The sequence below is a fragment of the Geotrypetes seraphini genome, chromosome 9 (assembly GCF_902459505.1).
Source record: "Geotrypetes seraphini chromosome 9, aGeoSer1.1, whole genome shotgun sequence".
Classification (NCBI taxonomy): domain Eukaryota; kingdom Metazoa; phylum Chordata; class Amphibia; order Gymnophiona; family Dermophiidae; genus Geotrypetes; species Geotrypetes seraphini.
The window spans coordinates 37,578,053-37,594,697 of record NC_047092.1 but is presented as its reverse complement, the minus strand read 5'-3'; the positions used below and the strand labels follow the sequence as shown (position 1 = coordinate 37,594,697).

The 16,645-nt window shown below is 39.4% G+C and overlaps 1 protein-coding gene across 6 annotated transcripts in view; it reads right to left on the bottom strand.

Annotated features, from left to right (window-relative positions):
- GRAMD4 (GRAM domain containing 4) overlaps positions 1 to 16,645 on the bottom strand; it is a 148,146-nt gene that overhangs the window by 88,630 nt on the left and 42,871 nt on the right. For all 6 annotated transcript variants that reach the window (XM_033958091.1, XM_033958094.1, XM_033958095.1 and 3 more), the window contains one exon: positions 5,027 to 5,147. In XM_033958091.1, coding sequence (XP_033813982.1) covers positions 5,027 to 5,147 — 121 coding nt within the window. The remainder of the gene's footprint in view (positions 1 to 5,026; positions 5,148 to 16,645) is intronic.

Sequence of the window (16,645 nt, the reverse complement as noted above, 5' to 3'; positions counted from 1 at the left end):
CTTTCCAGTCGTCCTGAATCCTTCCCGATTTGATCGACAGATTGGCTATTAGTTGAAGCAGTTCAGCTATAGCCCCTTGATTACCCTCAGATGGATGCCATCCGGTCCTGGGGATTTATCGTTTTTAAGCATATCAATAATAATTTTATTCTTATATACCGCCAAAGCCATAATAGTTTGAGGCGGTTTACAAAAAGAGGTGCTGGACAATCAGAGAAAAGTTACAATGTAAAGTTATCAAATATAAGCATACAGAATAGAAGAAGTAAAAACTATAAAATTCTTAGGTTACAAATCGATTAAACAGTTTAGTTTTTACTAATTTTCTAAAACTAAAGTAGGATGAGGAATGCATAATAATGTTACCCAGCCAATCGTTCCATTTACCTGCCTGGAAAGCAAGAGTTCTGTCCAGGAATCTTTTATAACGGCAAGCCTTTATTATTGGATAGATGAACATATGAATTCTACGTGTAGACCTAATAGAACTATCCAAATTAAAATCAGAAACCAAGTACTTAGGGCAATCTGCCTGCATACCTCTTCTAGACTGACTTTCAACCTTGTCAGTTTCCCGTCTTCATTTCCTGCGTATAGCCTGTCGGCAAAGTCCCGGAACAGCTGAAACAATCGGTGATCTCATCACTTGTGACGAATTCTGCCTTGGATGTTACTAAAAAGGAAAATTTTCGTCCTATCTCAAATTTAAGATTTAAGATTTATGTCAAAGGTCTTAGAAAGAATTGTTCACAGCAGTTGGAGAATTATGTGATAGAACAAGGGTGCCTAGATGAATTTCAATTTTGCTTTCGAAAGAATCAAAGCACTGAGCTGCTTTTGTTGACCCTCTGTGATGAGATTCACAAGGGAATTAGATAAGGATAAACACTACCTGTTAGTCTCCCTTGATGTTGCATCTGCCTTTGATACTGCAGATCACGAGGTTCTTTTAGAGAGATTACCATATATACTCAAATAAAAGTCAGAAATATAAGGAGGAAAAATAGTTGGCTTAAAAATAAGACTGGGCTTAATATTCAAATGCCCTGCCAGGATCTGCACCCAGTGTCCCCTCCCCTGCCAGATTCTGCACTCAGTCCCCCTCCCTGCCAAGTTCTGCACCAGCCCCCTTCCCTCCCTGCCAGGCTCTACATTCATCTCCCTTCCCTACCAGGCTCTGAACCCAGCCCCCCTCCCTTCCGGGCTCTGCACCCAGCCCCCCTCATTCCCTGCCAGGCTCTGCACCCTGTCCCACCTTCCTTCCCTGTACCCTCTTCCCCCTCTAGTTGTCTAGTGGTAGGCGGGGACAGGAGGAATCCCTTCTGTCTCCTGTCCTGGCTGATACTAACTATTTTTTACACTCCCCCATCCCCAGCATACCTTTTCCCTGGTGGTCCAGTGGTGTATCCCGTGCTGATCCCTACCGATCTTGCTGTCTGCAACCTGCAGCACATCTGGGTCAACACGCAGAAGCACGCTTTTCAAGCTCCCACCCAGCCCTGCGCCACTCCCTGAATGGCTGCCTTGAGAACCACGAGTCCTGCGAGAACTGGCGGCAGCATTTCAGGGAGCAGCGCAAAGCCAGACGGGAGCTCAAAAAGCTCGCTCCTGCATGACGGCCCAGGTGCGCCACTGGCTACTGGCTGCAAGATCAGCTGAAGGGGCTCAGCGTGGGATACACTGCTGGACCACTAGGGAAAAAGTATGCGAGGGAGGGAGGGGGGTAAAAAATTGAAAGTATCAGCCGAGATGGGAGACATCCCTCCTATCCCGGCCTAACAGCAGGCCTGCAGCAAGTCCGGGAGCATGTCAGGTGGTCACTGGGTGATGACCATAGGACATAGACCCCCATTTTTGGGCCATTTATTTGGCCCCAAAATCTTGTCCTATATTCAAATATATATGTTACATGGATTTGGGATTGCAGGAAATGTATTAAAGTGGTTCCATTCTTTTTTTAGCAATAGATCATTTTGTGTGGCTAATGGAGATGATCGCTCTGAATTTCTTTCTTTGTAACGTGGAGTGCCACAAGGCTATTCTTTGTCTGTAATGCTATTTAATTTATTCTCATCACCAATTGGGAAATTGCTTTCAGACATTGGGTTACAATATTGAATTTATGCAGATCTGCAATTTTTCTTTGAATTTCCTGCAGATAGGTTGCAGATAGGTTGCAGATAGAATGCTATCGCACTATATGGATGAAATCAAATTGTGGATAACGGCAAATTGCCTAAGCCTAAATGTTGCAAAGACAAAAATTCTATGGCTCTCGTCTGCTGGTGCTGAAGGAGCCCCACAGAACTTTGTGTACCAGAGGTTACCATTCAACTTCAGCAAGAGATTAAGGCCCTGATTCTGTATAGTGCAACTAAAGTTAGGCGTGGTTTGGACATCCCCATAGGCGCGATTTTACAAAAATTAGACGTCCTTTACAGAATTGCACTCAGCGCAAGTTAGACGTCCAAATTTGTAGATATGCTTTAGAGAATCGCATTTTAGGCGGAAGTTAGACATCCAGAAGAACGTTTACAACGTTGTTGTTTCATTATTATGATGTTATTAGAATGGCAATTTTATGTTGTTTTTCAATAAAACTGTATGAAGTGAAATGCTGACACTAGTATAGTTTATATTTTTAATCAGATTTTTTTTTTTTTTTAATTTCTCTTCTGTCACAGGGAGCAGGATTTGAACCAGCAATGTCAGGGTAGAAGACTGTAGGTCTATCCAGTGTGCCACAGAGTGAGCTAACAAGCTCCACAGCAATTGTACAGCAAGTCTACTTCTGAGTGTAGTTTGGGCGATCGACAGACGTGAGTTAGGTGGACTGAACTTAGGCGAGCTTTGAACGTCCCCAATGCGTTTCACTAAATAGGCTTTTATTTTTGCTTTATTAAGCTCAAAATGCATTTAATAATACACCACAAACAGGGCATGAATACAAAGATATTGCATGCAAAACTTGCATGCAATGTTATTTGCTAATTATAGGAAAAGATCCATTAATTGAAGCAGAGCATATGAAAAAGATAGCTTTATATTTTTTGCTCAAAAGCTACCCTTTTATTCTGACTAAAAAGTGCTGCAATGAGCTAATTCTTGAAAGAGCTGCATTAATAATTAAGCAAGCAAAGCACATGAAAATATATATATATTGCATAGATAACTTCATTTCCAAAAGGTTAAAAAAAGGAGAAAAAAAAAGATACAGACTTCAGCATGGTTTGTAGTGCAAATGGAGGCCTCCAGCTGCACAATGGTAACCTCATTGTGAGCCATCAAGTGTGGCATTCTAGCTGGAAGATAGAATGCCACAATTAAAATAGTGATATGTGCTGGGGGAGCTGACCATACTTGGGATTCAAATCCATGAACTTTGGACAATGAAAGCAGTGCACTAAACCACTGAGCTGCTTTCTTTCAGGTGATTGTGATATGATACCTGAGGAGATCATACCTTAGGAGATCCCTAAGGTATCTTATCACAGGGCACGAAGAGCCACCTGAATGGAAGCTGCTATAGCTCAATGGGTAAAAGCCAAATATGCAATACTCCTGCAATTTGATTTGTCAGCTGCATTCTATATCATCCATCATGATATCTTGATCCGTATGTTATCAGATATTGGCTTAAATCAAGTAGTTATGAATTGGTTCAGTAAATTCTTATCACTATGATCTTACGAGAGATAATATTCGGAGGATGTGACATCCTCTTCATGAAAGCCGAGCTGTGGAGTACCACAGGGTTCCCCCTTGTCACCGATTCTGTTTAGTATTTACATGACCTCACTGAAAAACTTTTGTCTCACATCTGTAGAGACTATGTTTACCTTCGCAGACGATATTCTTATTTTACTGGAAGTCAATCTCGATCTCAGTAACTTAGTTTCAAGTATAGACTGTTGCATTTCTAAACTTCAAATATGGGCGTTGTCCATTCAAATGAAATTGAACGCTGCCAAAACTAAACTACTTTGGATTGGGCCAAGATTAGATTTAGTGTCGTTGTTACACTAAAAACAGGTATTTTGTTACAGATAGATTTATCTTCCAGAGTTCTGGGTATTATCCTAGACTCATCACTCGCATTTCACGAATAGATAAATTTTTTGGTAAAAAAGTGTTTTTTTTGTCTACGTATGCTGAGAAAAGTTAGATCATTGTTTCATCAAGACCATTTTTCAGTGTTGGTACAGTCTATTGTGCTTGCCCAGTTGGATTATTGTAATTCTGTATATCTAGGTATTAAACAGGGTAGTTTAAGAAGACTCCAGCTAGTAGAGAATATGGCAGCCAAACTCATCTTTAGGAAGAGAAAGTACGATCATGTCTCCCCTCTGTTGAGAAGGCTTCATTGGCTCCCAATCCGTTTTAGGATCCAGTTTAAATGTGCTTGTCATTTTTAAGCTTCTTTATGGGATATTCGGCCTTCTGGTCCCTTTATATTGAAATACACTGAGATCTTGCTATTCAAGGAATACACAGAGATATAAAGTACTCTGCCCTTCCTTTAAAGGAATTAAATTGGCCAAGAAACAGTAAATCTTTCGCTTACAAACTGGTAGAAACTTGGAACGGGCTTCCTGACTGTCAGATTGATAGGTCAGTTACAACAATTTCGAAGTCCTAAAAACTTTTATTATTTACACAATACCTGAACAATCTACCTAAAGATTCAACGAATTAATTGCTCTACAATACTTATTTCCTCTTATGCCTTTTGTTCTCATTTCTCTGGTCTTTACTTGTAAACCAAGTTGAGCTCCGTTGGGAGATGACCCGGTATATAAATCAAAGACTAGATTAGATTAGATTAAAATCCCTGTTCTCATCTTCCAAAGGTAAGGCTTTATAGATCTTTCTGCAGAAGCACATTTCCTTTAATATTCCTCCTGCAAGTCCACAAAGCACAGAAGATTTAAAAAACAACACAGCTCTGGTACTACATTTGCTGAAGGAATCCTTAACACTCCAATGACGTTTCAATTTAGCTATATTTTCATTCAAAACTCTTTACCTTGCTTTAAGTATTTCATTGATTTTGTGTTCTAATTCCAGTCTCCTGTTCCGTTCTTTTTCCAATTCTTGTTTTAGTGTTTCAGCGTTTGTCTCCTCCCTAAGCTTCCTGAGCTCCTCCTCTGTTAAGATTAAAAAATATATATAAATGTAATGTTAAGCAATGTCAAAAATATGAATAATATTTTAGCCTATGTGATAAACTTAAGCATTTGCACATTTCTTTCAAAGCAGAACAGTATAAGCAATGCTAATATTGATTATAGCAACAAATTCCAAAGTGCCTCATTAACTAGGCTTATACAATTGTACTTTTAAGTTCAGGCATCTTAGACTGGCCTGGTGACTAATGCTGTATACTGCCAAGAAGAAGATCCCTAACCTGATACCAGAGTCAGCTCTTCCTCTCCATGAATCATTGTCTAATGTGATACCTACTAGCTGCACAACTGCAAGTTCTAGAAGTAGTCCCTAGGATTATTGCCACGATGAACTAAAGTAGAAATTAGTTCTTACCTGCTAATTTTAGTTCTTACCTGCTAATTTTCTCTCCTTCAGTCCAACAAATGAATCTAATCTAAACTTGTGGCTTATGCTTGGGTGCCAGCAGATAGAATGCCTTATAAGGCAATGTGGAAAATTCCCAATTCAGTATTACTCTAACAAACCAACTAAAGGACAAAATGCCCTCCAAAATCTATAAGGTCCCCATCAAACAGCTAAATGATTAAATCAACCTCAGGGTACTGAGGCAGCAGTTCTAACCATTAGGCCATTCTTCCACTTCTACATAAAGGAGAAGTAGGCGAGATTCCAAGGCCAGCATAAGACTTCGAGTTCCTCTCAACAGGCCACAGACAACTTAATTCAGTGTCACCTTATGGATTGAATTCCAAGCCTGCATGACGCTGGTTTAACTTTAATCTTTCTCTGGTTACAAAGTAACTCTGGGATTGGTGGATAATCATCAGGTGGTGATGAAGTTCAGGATGCCACTGTCATCTTTGCTTGAAATAAACTGCATGGATGATGGGGATGGCGATTAATGTAATGGCATAGACCAGGGGTGCACAACTCTGGCCCTCGAGGGCCGAATCCAGTCGGGTTTTCAGGATTTCCCCAGTGAATTTGCATGAGATCTATTTGCCTGCACTGCTTCCATTGTATGCATATTGATCTCATTCATATTCATTTGGGAAATCCTGAAAACCTGGCCTGGCGAGGGCCTAAATTGTGCACCCCTAGCAGTTAAGTTAAGTTTGCTTTGAAGAAATGTGACATCATAACATTTTAATAAAATGTTTTCTCTTTTAGGGGGATTCCTTGATACAGGAGTATCAAAACATAGTGCCTATGTCGGAACAACAGTCCTCTAGCCGAATGAAATGTTAACTTGAAAGATTAGGATTTGATCTATTTTTGATAAGCATTATTATGATTGTTGAGACCACTGAAATATTTAAATTAATTTGCAATAACATTCACTGAATTGATCATGATTTTTGTGTTATCAATCCACTGAAGCCTATTTAGACTATATAGTCCAGAGGTGATTTAAGAAAAACTCTGAATTAAACCTATATTGTGGTGCCCTGCTGAACTTGAACATTTCAATACTATGTTCCAATATATTCACAAATACAGCTCACCAGATTAGCAAGAAACTGACACCAGGATCCACACCTGGGAAATGATAAAAGGGAGAATCCAGGAGAGGCACAGGTGCTGAAAAGTTCTCAGTCCAACCAAGCAGGGAATGACATTGACCCAGGAAACTTAGAAGATATTCCATAAATTCACTCATAAGTTCAACACACTAGGCACATTTCTCTGAAGTTTCTGTAACCCTTGTAAAAAATACCTCGACGTCTGGTCACTAAAAAACTGCTCCGCTGCTGCAATCACCTCTAAATCACTCAAAAATGGTTGCCCTTTCAAACTCTTTTTAAGGTTTGGAAACAGAAAATAGCCAGATTGTGCAAGATCTGGCAAGTAGGGTGGATAATTTATGCCAAGGGTCAGAAATATGCGGCTCTTCTTGCATTTAGCTGCAGCTCTCCAGGCCACGACCCTTTAATTTCCCTCCCAACCCCACAATCCATCCCCTTGGGCCTACCGAGGTACTTGGTGGTCCAGCGGGGGTCTTTGTGACAGGAGCACAGCCCTCTCAATTCCTGCCTCCTCATGGCTGACTTCTAAAATAGGTGCTGCAACCTCTTGCAGCTGTTTGCGGCATTTCCTGCAGTACCGCAAGCTGCTGCAAGAGGTCGTAGCAGCCATTTTAGAAGGCTGCCATCCTGCCACAAAGACTCCCACTGGACCACCAGGTACCTCAGTAGGCCCTGGGGGTTGGGGAAATCATAGGCTTAGGAGGTAGAACCTTAGCTATAGGTTTGGGGAGGGGCAGATGAGAGGTGTAGAAACCTGCAAGAGGTTGGAAGGGAGAAAAGCTACAACTTGTGGCTCTTTGTAAATCTTTGGTCAAACATTTTGGATCAATTGACTCTTTGCTGTAAAAAGGTTGTCAACCCCTGGTCTATGTACTGAAACCTCAACTGCGTCAAAACATCCATCATTTTACCAGCCTTGTGAGCAGGTGTGTTGCCTTTCAAAAAGAAAACCTCCTTTCCGCAGCTTCCCTCTCCTTTCTTTCAATGCCTCTTTTAATCGGCACAGCACTGTGACCATGACCTTAACTGAGGACTTTTGGGTCTTGAATTTCCTCATCTTTGGAGAACCTGAGTGTCGCCATTGCATGGACTGCTGTTTTGCCTTAGGATCATAGTGGTGTAACCATGTTTCATTTGACATTGCTTAACTATCTATTCTAAAACGTTGGCACCAGCTCGTTGAAAATGCTGCAAAATCAACTTGGAATTGGTCACTCGACGTTGTTTCTCATTAGCATTCAAACATTTGGGCATCCGCTTGGCTAACAGCTTCTGCATACATAGCTGCTCAAGGATTATAAACCCAACACATTCCCTGGATTTTTGTAGTGTCTCAACAATTATTTTAGCTGATATTCGCCAATCTGCCAAAATCAGGTCACGGACATGATCAACAATTTCAAGAGTTGACACAATTTGAGGCCTCCCAGACCTTGCTGCATCTTCAGTCTCGAAATCCCCATGTTGTAAGTTTGCATACCACTTCTTCTCTGTGGAGTACAATAGGCATTTGTCACTCAGTGTTTGTATCATATATTCATGGTTTTCTTGTGGAGTTTTTCTTCTGCAGGAATAGGAACTTCATGATGGCTCGGAGTTCTACACTTGAAAATTCCACAGTTTTCATTGACATGGTACAATGAATGAACTGAAATAATGCCAATTACCTAAAACAGTGGGACCTCCAATGAAGAGCCAGGAGAATAAATAAATGAATTAGTTTATTGTGTGAATCCACAGAAGTTCAGACCCAACACAGTACCATGTTTTGGGGTACAATATGCCTGACTCAAGCGTCACAACCACTTTTCAGACACCTGGGAGATATGGTCGTAAAGTGACAGTTTGCCTTCAAGGTGTATTCCTAGGTTGCGCACCTGGTCTCTCGCAGTTATAGTAGTTGAGTCCCAGCACAGAGGGACAAGCACAGTCGCAGCGTTCTTTGCGGATCCAAAGGAGTTCCTTCTTGGTGGTATTTAGTTGTAGTTTGTTGACAGACATCTAGTTTTTGATTTGAGAGGCAGTTTAGAAGTTTTGTAATCTGGGCATCACAGGCTTCTCCTAGCGGTAGGTACAGCTGAGATGTCATCTACGAAGGAGTGAATCTGTATTTGATATCTGCGGGCTATGTCTAAGACAGGTCTAACAGACTGAATAGGAAGGGGGAAAGCAGAGTCAATTAGGGGGTTTCAATATTATAGAGGCACAAAGTTATAGTCACATAGCATAATTACATGCAGAAATACCAGCTGACAAAAGGTAAGAGGAATCACAGAATGCCCCTTCAAAAAATAACATAACATAACCTAATATACCGCTACAACCTCGTAGCTCAGCGTGGTTTACAAGAAAGAGAACTGTGCATATTCAGTGAAATGACAATCCTATAAAAGGAATTCAAATAGAGAGAAAAAAAGAGGAAATATAACAACAGAGTTACTAAAAATTCTTCTTAAAGAGATGGGTTTTTAATCATTTCCTTAAGTTAATGTAAGAGTAGGAACTGGCGCTAATAAGTATACCTCCCTAAAGTAGGCACCACTTAGCCTAAACATCATCAGCTCAACGGAACTGAGAAACACAGAACAATAGCAAAGAAAACCAGAAGCTTGTGAGAAACAATCCATCTTCCTGCTGGAGATAGAGAATACAGGCTGATGACATCCTGTGTGAGAGAGCTCTGTTTAATGCTCTCTATCTACAGCTGCCGGTAAATAGTGATAATTCAAGTCTCTGGATTCATCTGCTGCTGATGACAAGGAATATGCTTTTTTTGGGGGGGAGGGAGAGAAAATAGGAGAAAATTTCAAATAGGAGAAAATTTCTTGAATAGTTGTGAATGAAGAAGATTCATGGCTCCAGACACTAGCCTTAGCTTCAACCGAGCTAGAAGTACAAATGAGAAGGAAGTGTTTCTGTTACAAAATTTTACTGCAAAATGCCGAAGAACATTTTTCTAATCCATATTTTTATAGCTAAAAAGGTAAATAGTTTAGGTCAGGAACAAAAAATTTTGATTCCAAAACCACAAGGCTTAATAAAATTGGACATATCTCCTTAAAGCAATGTTTTCTTTTTATTTAGACACTGCCCAGCTTTTTAATGTAAGACAGAAAATATATTCTTTTAAACAATGCAGAAATTGACTGTATATAGCATGCTCACATAAGGTGTAAACAAAGATCTCAACATGATGTCAAGTGGATATAGTCACAATATTTAACTTAATTGTAGAAAAATAAAGTTAGTCCCTTTTTTGAACCAAAAAACGCAAGTACTCCTCTAGGGGATAATATCTCATTTCACTTTTGTGCTGTTGCTCAGTACAAGGGCAATATCAATTTTCACACAATCATCCTTTGAACAAAGGAAAATCATTTCTGTTATACTTCGCAATTACCCAGATTATAGTATATCTCTCCTGATCTTCAGAAAGACATAAAAGTAGTAGTTCTAATGTTTAAAAAAAACAAAACAAAAAAACCTCCAAAACAACCAACCTGTCATGCTCCCAAAAATCTTGCAATCCAAGGCCAGAACAATACTGTCCAGAACATTATGTGAGGATAAAAGTACTCCAGAAGGAAATGTACAGGCTTTTGGCATCCACAGAACACCATTGAAGCAGGAAGCATAGTGCAACCTTTATGGCATACTGTCTTAGTCATCATGGTTGGCAACTTTATCAGATTTAGTTCATCTCCTCAAGTAAATTCTGTAGCATAGTAGCTACACTACTATGACATTTACAACAATAAAAAGAAATCATTAGGTGCTCTAGCTCAGCGGTTCTACAAGACCATCAAAGGGGCCCCCCTAAAGAAATAACTAAAATGCAGCTGAGGGGGGAGGGGCTAACCTTGACTACAAGCAACACTGCTATAAAGGATGATTTTTAAATGCACGCATTTTCAATTTTGCTGAGAGATATGAAAAATAGCTAGCCTAACATTGGGGGATGTTTCAAGTAAAATATCCAAATTGGAAGCACAAAAAGAAGGCGATTACCAAGTATATATATTTTTTGAAAATCATCTACTTAGACATCTAGGTCGCTGGGATGTCTAGACCACCAGAACATCCAAAGTTATACCCTATTTCAGGTGGATAAATCCTTCGACTCAGACTCCTCAGTTTCTGGTACCCACAACTCCAACTCCAGGTACCCAAAATGTCTACGACAACGACTCCACAGCCCTGCCCTATTTTCGACCAAAAAATCATCCAAGTTGGAAATCTCCAAATGAACTGCATTTGGATGTGGGAAGGATCAGCATTATGATGGACTGGCCCCATAGACATGCCAACAGAGCAGTGGGGCACCTTGGAGGGCACTGCTGTGAACGTCATATAAAGGGTGCCACATAAATATCTCACCATAACCCCTTTAAAAGTTGTAGTGAGCCTCCCACTCCCAAAACTCCTCCAAAACCCACTATACCTATATGACTACCACTCCAATAGCCCTTATATAAACTGAGGTGGTACAGGTGGTATTAACATGGCATTAGAGTAGGATTTTAGTGGGCTCAAACTTTCCACCATAAATGTAGGTAGAGTAATTTATGGGTCTGGGTCCATCTTCTCTACAGTTCACTAGCCTACTCAAGACACCTGTGTGATGCTCTAATAGGTTTTCTCATAGGAGATGCTGCCGACAGGTATAGGCTTTTAAATTCAGATGTTTGTGGGGTGGGAGGGGGGTTTGTGACCACTGGGGGAGTGTGTGTGTTTGTGGGGGAGGGGTCAATAGTTAATCCATCCAGTGTTCATCGGGGCAGTTTGGGCACCTTTTTGGCATTTAGATGCTTCTAAAACAAGTCTAGCCTGAAACTTCTTAAGTTCTGTACAGGACACAACATAACATCATACTTCTTAATCATATAACCATGAGTTCTACGCAGTTTACAAAAGATTATAAACTAAAAACAATTTAAGAATGACAGAAAGAAATTATTTGACCAAGTATTTTGAAAAGAGGTAAGTGTTCAGTTGAGTTCTGAAATGTTTATAAGAACAGGCTCCAAGCAATAACAATCGAAATTATCTGTTGTGTGAAGCTGCTTGGAATGCTAAAGTATGGTTCAGAAATTTCTTACTTTTACAGCCCTGTGCTGACGGAAAGGTGAATAAGGCATGAGACTTTCTACTATTTTTATACAATGCTAGAGAGAATCTATTAACCATATAAAACGGAGCAGTACCATACATGACCTTATAGCAAAAGCAACCCAACTTAAACAAAACACGAGCCTCCATTGGCAGCCAATGCAATTCACAATAAAATGGAGTCACATGATCATATTTTTTAAGACCGTAAATCATTCTAACCGCTGTATTCTGAATCAGTATGAGTCGAACCATGTCTTTCTTGGAATTGTTAAATACACAATATTATAATAAACCAAAGACTAAAATAATAAAAATTGTACCAGAAGTTTAAAAGCAGAAAACTCAAAAAAAGGTTTAATGGTACGCAGTTTCCATAGCGTGTAATAACCCTTATGTATCACAGCATCTATTTGTTTTTCCATAGTCAGATGCTGGTCCAAAATAACTTCCAATATTTTAATTGTTGGTTGAATTGTATACAAGGTAGATTATAGCTGCAGGACGTCCAAGTCTAAGCTGCCCAAAACCTGCCCATATCGTGCCTCCCAACATGTCCCGGAAATGAGTTTTGATTATCGGCACAGACATTTTGGTGAGAAAAACATCCAAGTGCCAACTTACAAGACTGCCTAACTTAGGCACTCAAGCCCTACCTCTCCATCTCCAACCGAATTGTTCCCAAGTTCTCTCATGCCTCACCTCTGTATCATGCTCTCCTGTATTTTGATGATCTTACATTGTGTACCTATATTCACTGATTGTCCAGCTCTTCTTTGTTGTAAACCGCCTCGAACTACCACGGCTTTGGCAGTATATAAGAATAAAATTATTATTATTTTGGACGTTTGAATGTTTTGATTATGAGCCCCATAGTCTCTAATAGGGTCTTCACCTCCTCAGACATAGACTATATGAAAAGCTCATACAAGATCATAAAGGTACTTTAGGAAATTTAATCAAACATAAATTCAATGCTCTTGCTTGATTTTCTGAAACATCAATTAACTTCATATTGGTTGCCTACGGAAGCCTAAGGCCAGTGGGGCGAGGTTTGCCTTATGTGTCCATAAGCGTCCCTATGCACCTCCATAGGTGTGAGACTAGCGTCTTAAATACGGGCCTTTAAAATGCTAGCCTACATTTAAGGCGCCTGTGTTTAAAAAAACACACACAGCCACAATTCTACAAACGGCACCGGTACATAACTGACACAATCAGCAGCTGTTTCTCAGGCACCCATTGAATCCAATAGTTAATCCTCCATTGCCCCAAGTACAAAATAAGTACCTGTATATATGTAAACCACTTTGAATGTGTAACTGCAAAAAAACAGTATACAAGTCCCTTTCACTTCCCCCCTTCTATAAATAAAGAAAAAAAAAAGTACGTATAAGGAAGTACATAAGCTTATTGTAGAGAAATCATGGAGATTTGTTCTCCTATCCTGTGGATGTCTTTTAATGAACAAGTTGTAACAAGTCAAAATGTGGCTGTAGCTTTGTTTACAAATTCTACAATATAAGTACTGTACAACCTCTCTCCTCAGCATTATTCCTACTACACAGTAATACTGTACACAAAGTTCTCTGCAAAATAAATTTTATTGGTCCTCTTCTTTTGCATAGCATCTTCACTTGCAAGAGAACAAAAGTGCAAAACATCAGAATTTCTGTGTTAATAAACTATTACATTAGCTGATTTCTAGCCGATTTCTAATTTAGATGTGCTATGAATGTCTGCTGGTAGATGTGTATTTTATACAGTCTGTACAGTAAATGTTAGAATATTAGGACACTGTTTATGTTAAACCAGTTGATAAAGTCAGCTTCATGCGGCTTCGTGTCAGACCTCATGCACAATAACCTACTATAATATGCTTATGGTACCCCAAGACTGCCTTGCTACTTACACAGAAAATGTGACTGAGCACTAGCCAAATATCGATTACAGTTATGACACCACAAGTTTTGAGAACACGTCCTTTCTAAAAGCTTTTGTGGTAATTTATTTCTCAGCTGTCAGAGAACAGGGTGCTCAAATGTATTGCAATCAAGGCTTTTAATAGCACATTAATTGCAAGAAATGTCTTATGGCTATTACAGATCAGCTTGTTCTTGATATCAAGCCTGAGCCATCTAATGATTTTAATAGGGAAGATTTACTGGAAAAGAATGTAGCAAAGTTTGAAACCGGAGGACAATGTTCAACAGCTCAGCTGAACAGCAAATTTCAGAAAAAAAAATAAGCAGCAAGTCAAAGATTTTGCTTTTATTCATATTACAGAAAGGACTGCAATTCTGAAGCTAAAAAAAAATGGTCTTAGACTTGAACAAATGGCCTCAAACAGCATCCACTTCACTTGCTTATTGAAACAGCTGCATTATACACCAAGAATGGTCTGAAGGCATTACAGATCTACCTGCACATGATATCAACCCATGCTACCTGAAGAATTGAGGAGTGTGTGGCGCGGTGGTTGAAGCTACAGCCTCCGCACCCTGGGGTTGTGGGTTCAAATCCCACACTGCTCCTTGTGACCCTGGGCAAGTCACTTAATACTCCATAGCCCCAGGTACGTTAGATAAATTGTGAGCCCACCCGGACAGATAGGGAAAATGCTTGAGTACCTGATTGTAAAACCGCTTAGATAACCTTGATAGGCGGTATATAAAATCCTAATAAACTTGAAACTTGAGGAGGATGAATAGGCCAAGCTGCACATCTTCAAGTATCCTGCTGACAAATGAGCAACACACACAGGGTGTACACTTCTCCCTCTGTATTTGCGGTTTCAGCATTCACGGTTTCGATTATTCACGGTTTTTAGCTTGCTGACTCCTCTCCCCAAATTACTTCAGCTTGCATAGAGAAATCTCCGATTCCAAGCGTTTACAGAGAAAATTGCTGATTCCCGGCACTTTCTTCACCGTGTTTTGCCTTTCCTTCAGGAACAGGCCAGGTCTCCCACCATGTTATTCACAGTTTCACCATATTCATGATGGTTTTTAATAGAAAATAGTGAATAACATGTGAAAAAGTTATTTGCGGCTTTTCTGTATTTGCGATTCTGTTAATCCCCTATCACAGCAAATACGGAGGGAGAAGTGTACTTTAGAAGTTCTAAGTGTCCCCTGGGCCAACCAGGAATGCTGCCCAGAAAGCAAGAAATCAAAATAATGGAATTAAAAGACCAAAATCAATAAATGGGAAAATAAATTTTAAAATAAGTTTTTAAGGCATTTTTTTTAATTTAACAGCACATTGTAAAATGCAGATCATTACAGAACAATTTTATTATTATTTTTTTAATTACAGGAAACAGAAACAAAATATCAATAAGGAAAACTTAAATCACTTTTTCATTATCATCTAATCCACATTTAGGAAGAAAACATCCAGAGTTACCAACACTCCATAATAAAGTAAACTAAAGGCATTTACAGAGCTGAGTTCAAATTCTAATCTTAACCCTAAAACACCTACTGAAGACATAACACACAAAAAGCTTTCGAAATGTGAAGGATCCAAAAAATATATTTGAATTATCTCCATGGGTGACCAGACACTTACAGGGAAACTTAAGGAAAAACGATCCCCACATTGCCAAAACCATTCAAACGCAGGTCTTAAGTAAATATATTTACCTTATCGCAACACCTTTGGGTATTTCTTACAGAGATGCTACATAAGGTCTTTGAAAGATATGAAAACATTTTCATTGATTAGCAAAAATTTTATTTTTGTTTCCGAGTGTGTTCTCTCTTAATTGTCTATGCCACAAAAGTATAGAAAATGGTTATCACTCCCATCAAACTTTGCTTTTGTGACCAGGACACTGATATTTTGAAATTTACCTTTTTTGCACAACATTCCAGATTGATTCCAAGCTGAGTAAACTTAGGGGTCATTTTACTACGGTATGGCAGATGCATTTTGCTATGCACCCAACAAATTTATCAAGAGGGAAAAAGTACTCCTTAGAGGCATCTGCTAAGATGTGCAATGCCTACAAGACATATTTCAGCATGCCTGTTGGGGTTCAAAATAAACCTTGGGCACCTCACTTCACATGTGAGCACTGCCACAAAAACTCTGGGATGGTGGAATTATATGCTATAAAATTTCTTAGAATGTTTAATTTAAAAAAAATATTTACATTTTACAATTTTCAATGTTACTTGAAAATATATTATATATGAAATATGTTGCAAGAATCTCATACAATTAGTCATAGACTTAATACATTTATTGATTTCATTTTGTTCTTCTACAGGATGGTACAGAGGGAAGGAGAGAGTGGGCATCTCTCCCACTGCCAAGGGTAATGGGGGGCATTGCTTGGCAGCAGGAGCGTGTACATCTCTCCCATTGCCTGGGGGGGCCTTGATTGACGGCAGGAGAAAGTGGGCATCTCTCCTGTCGATCTTCAATTTGTTTTTTTGTTGTTTTTTTATTATTTTAATTTGCAGGGGAGGAGGGGGTCTGAGTTGTCAAACTTTATTTTCCTGTCAGTGCCTGAGCCAATCAGCGCTGAGGCACTGATCAGAAAGTAAGGCAACAGCTCAGACCTCTCAGTAAATTTTGGCTGCAAATGTCCTTGATTCTCATCTTGAGACAATGAAAGAGAACATGGGAGCATACTCAGAGAAGCAAGGTGTGCACTTTTATCAGGATATACTGGACTTCAAATGCCACTACCAAGAACAACATATGGGGGCCGATTCGTGAAAGAGACTTACAATATAATCACAAATATCAAAAATACTACTCACTTCCAATCTTCTGTGGTCGTCTTTGTATAACTTCAATATATAAATACATGTTAATTGTGATTCATA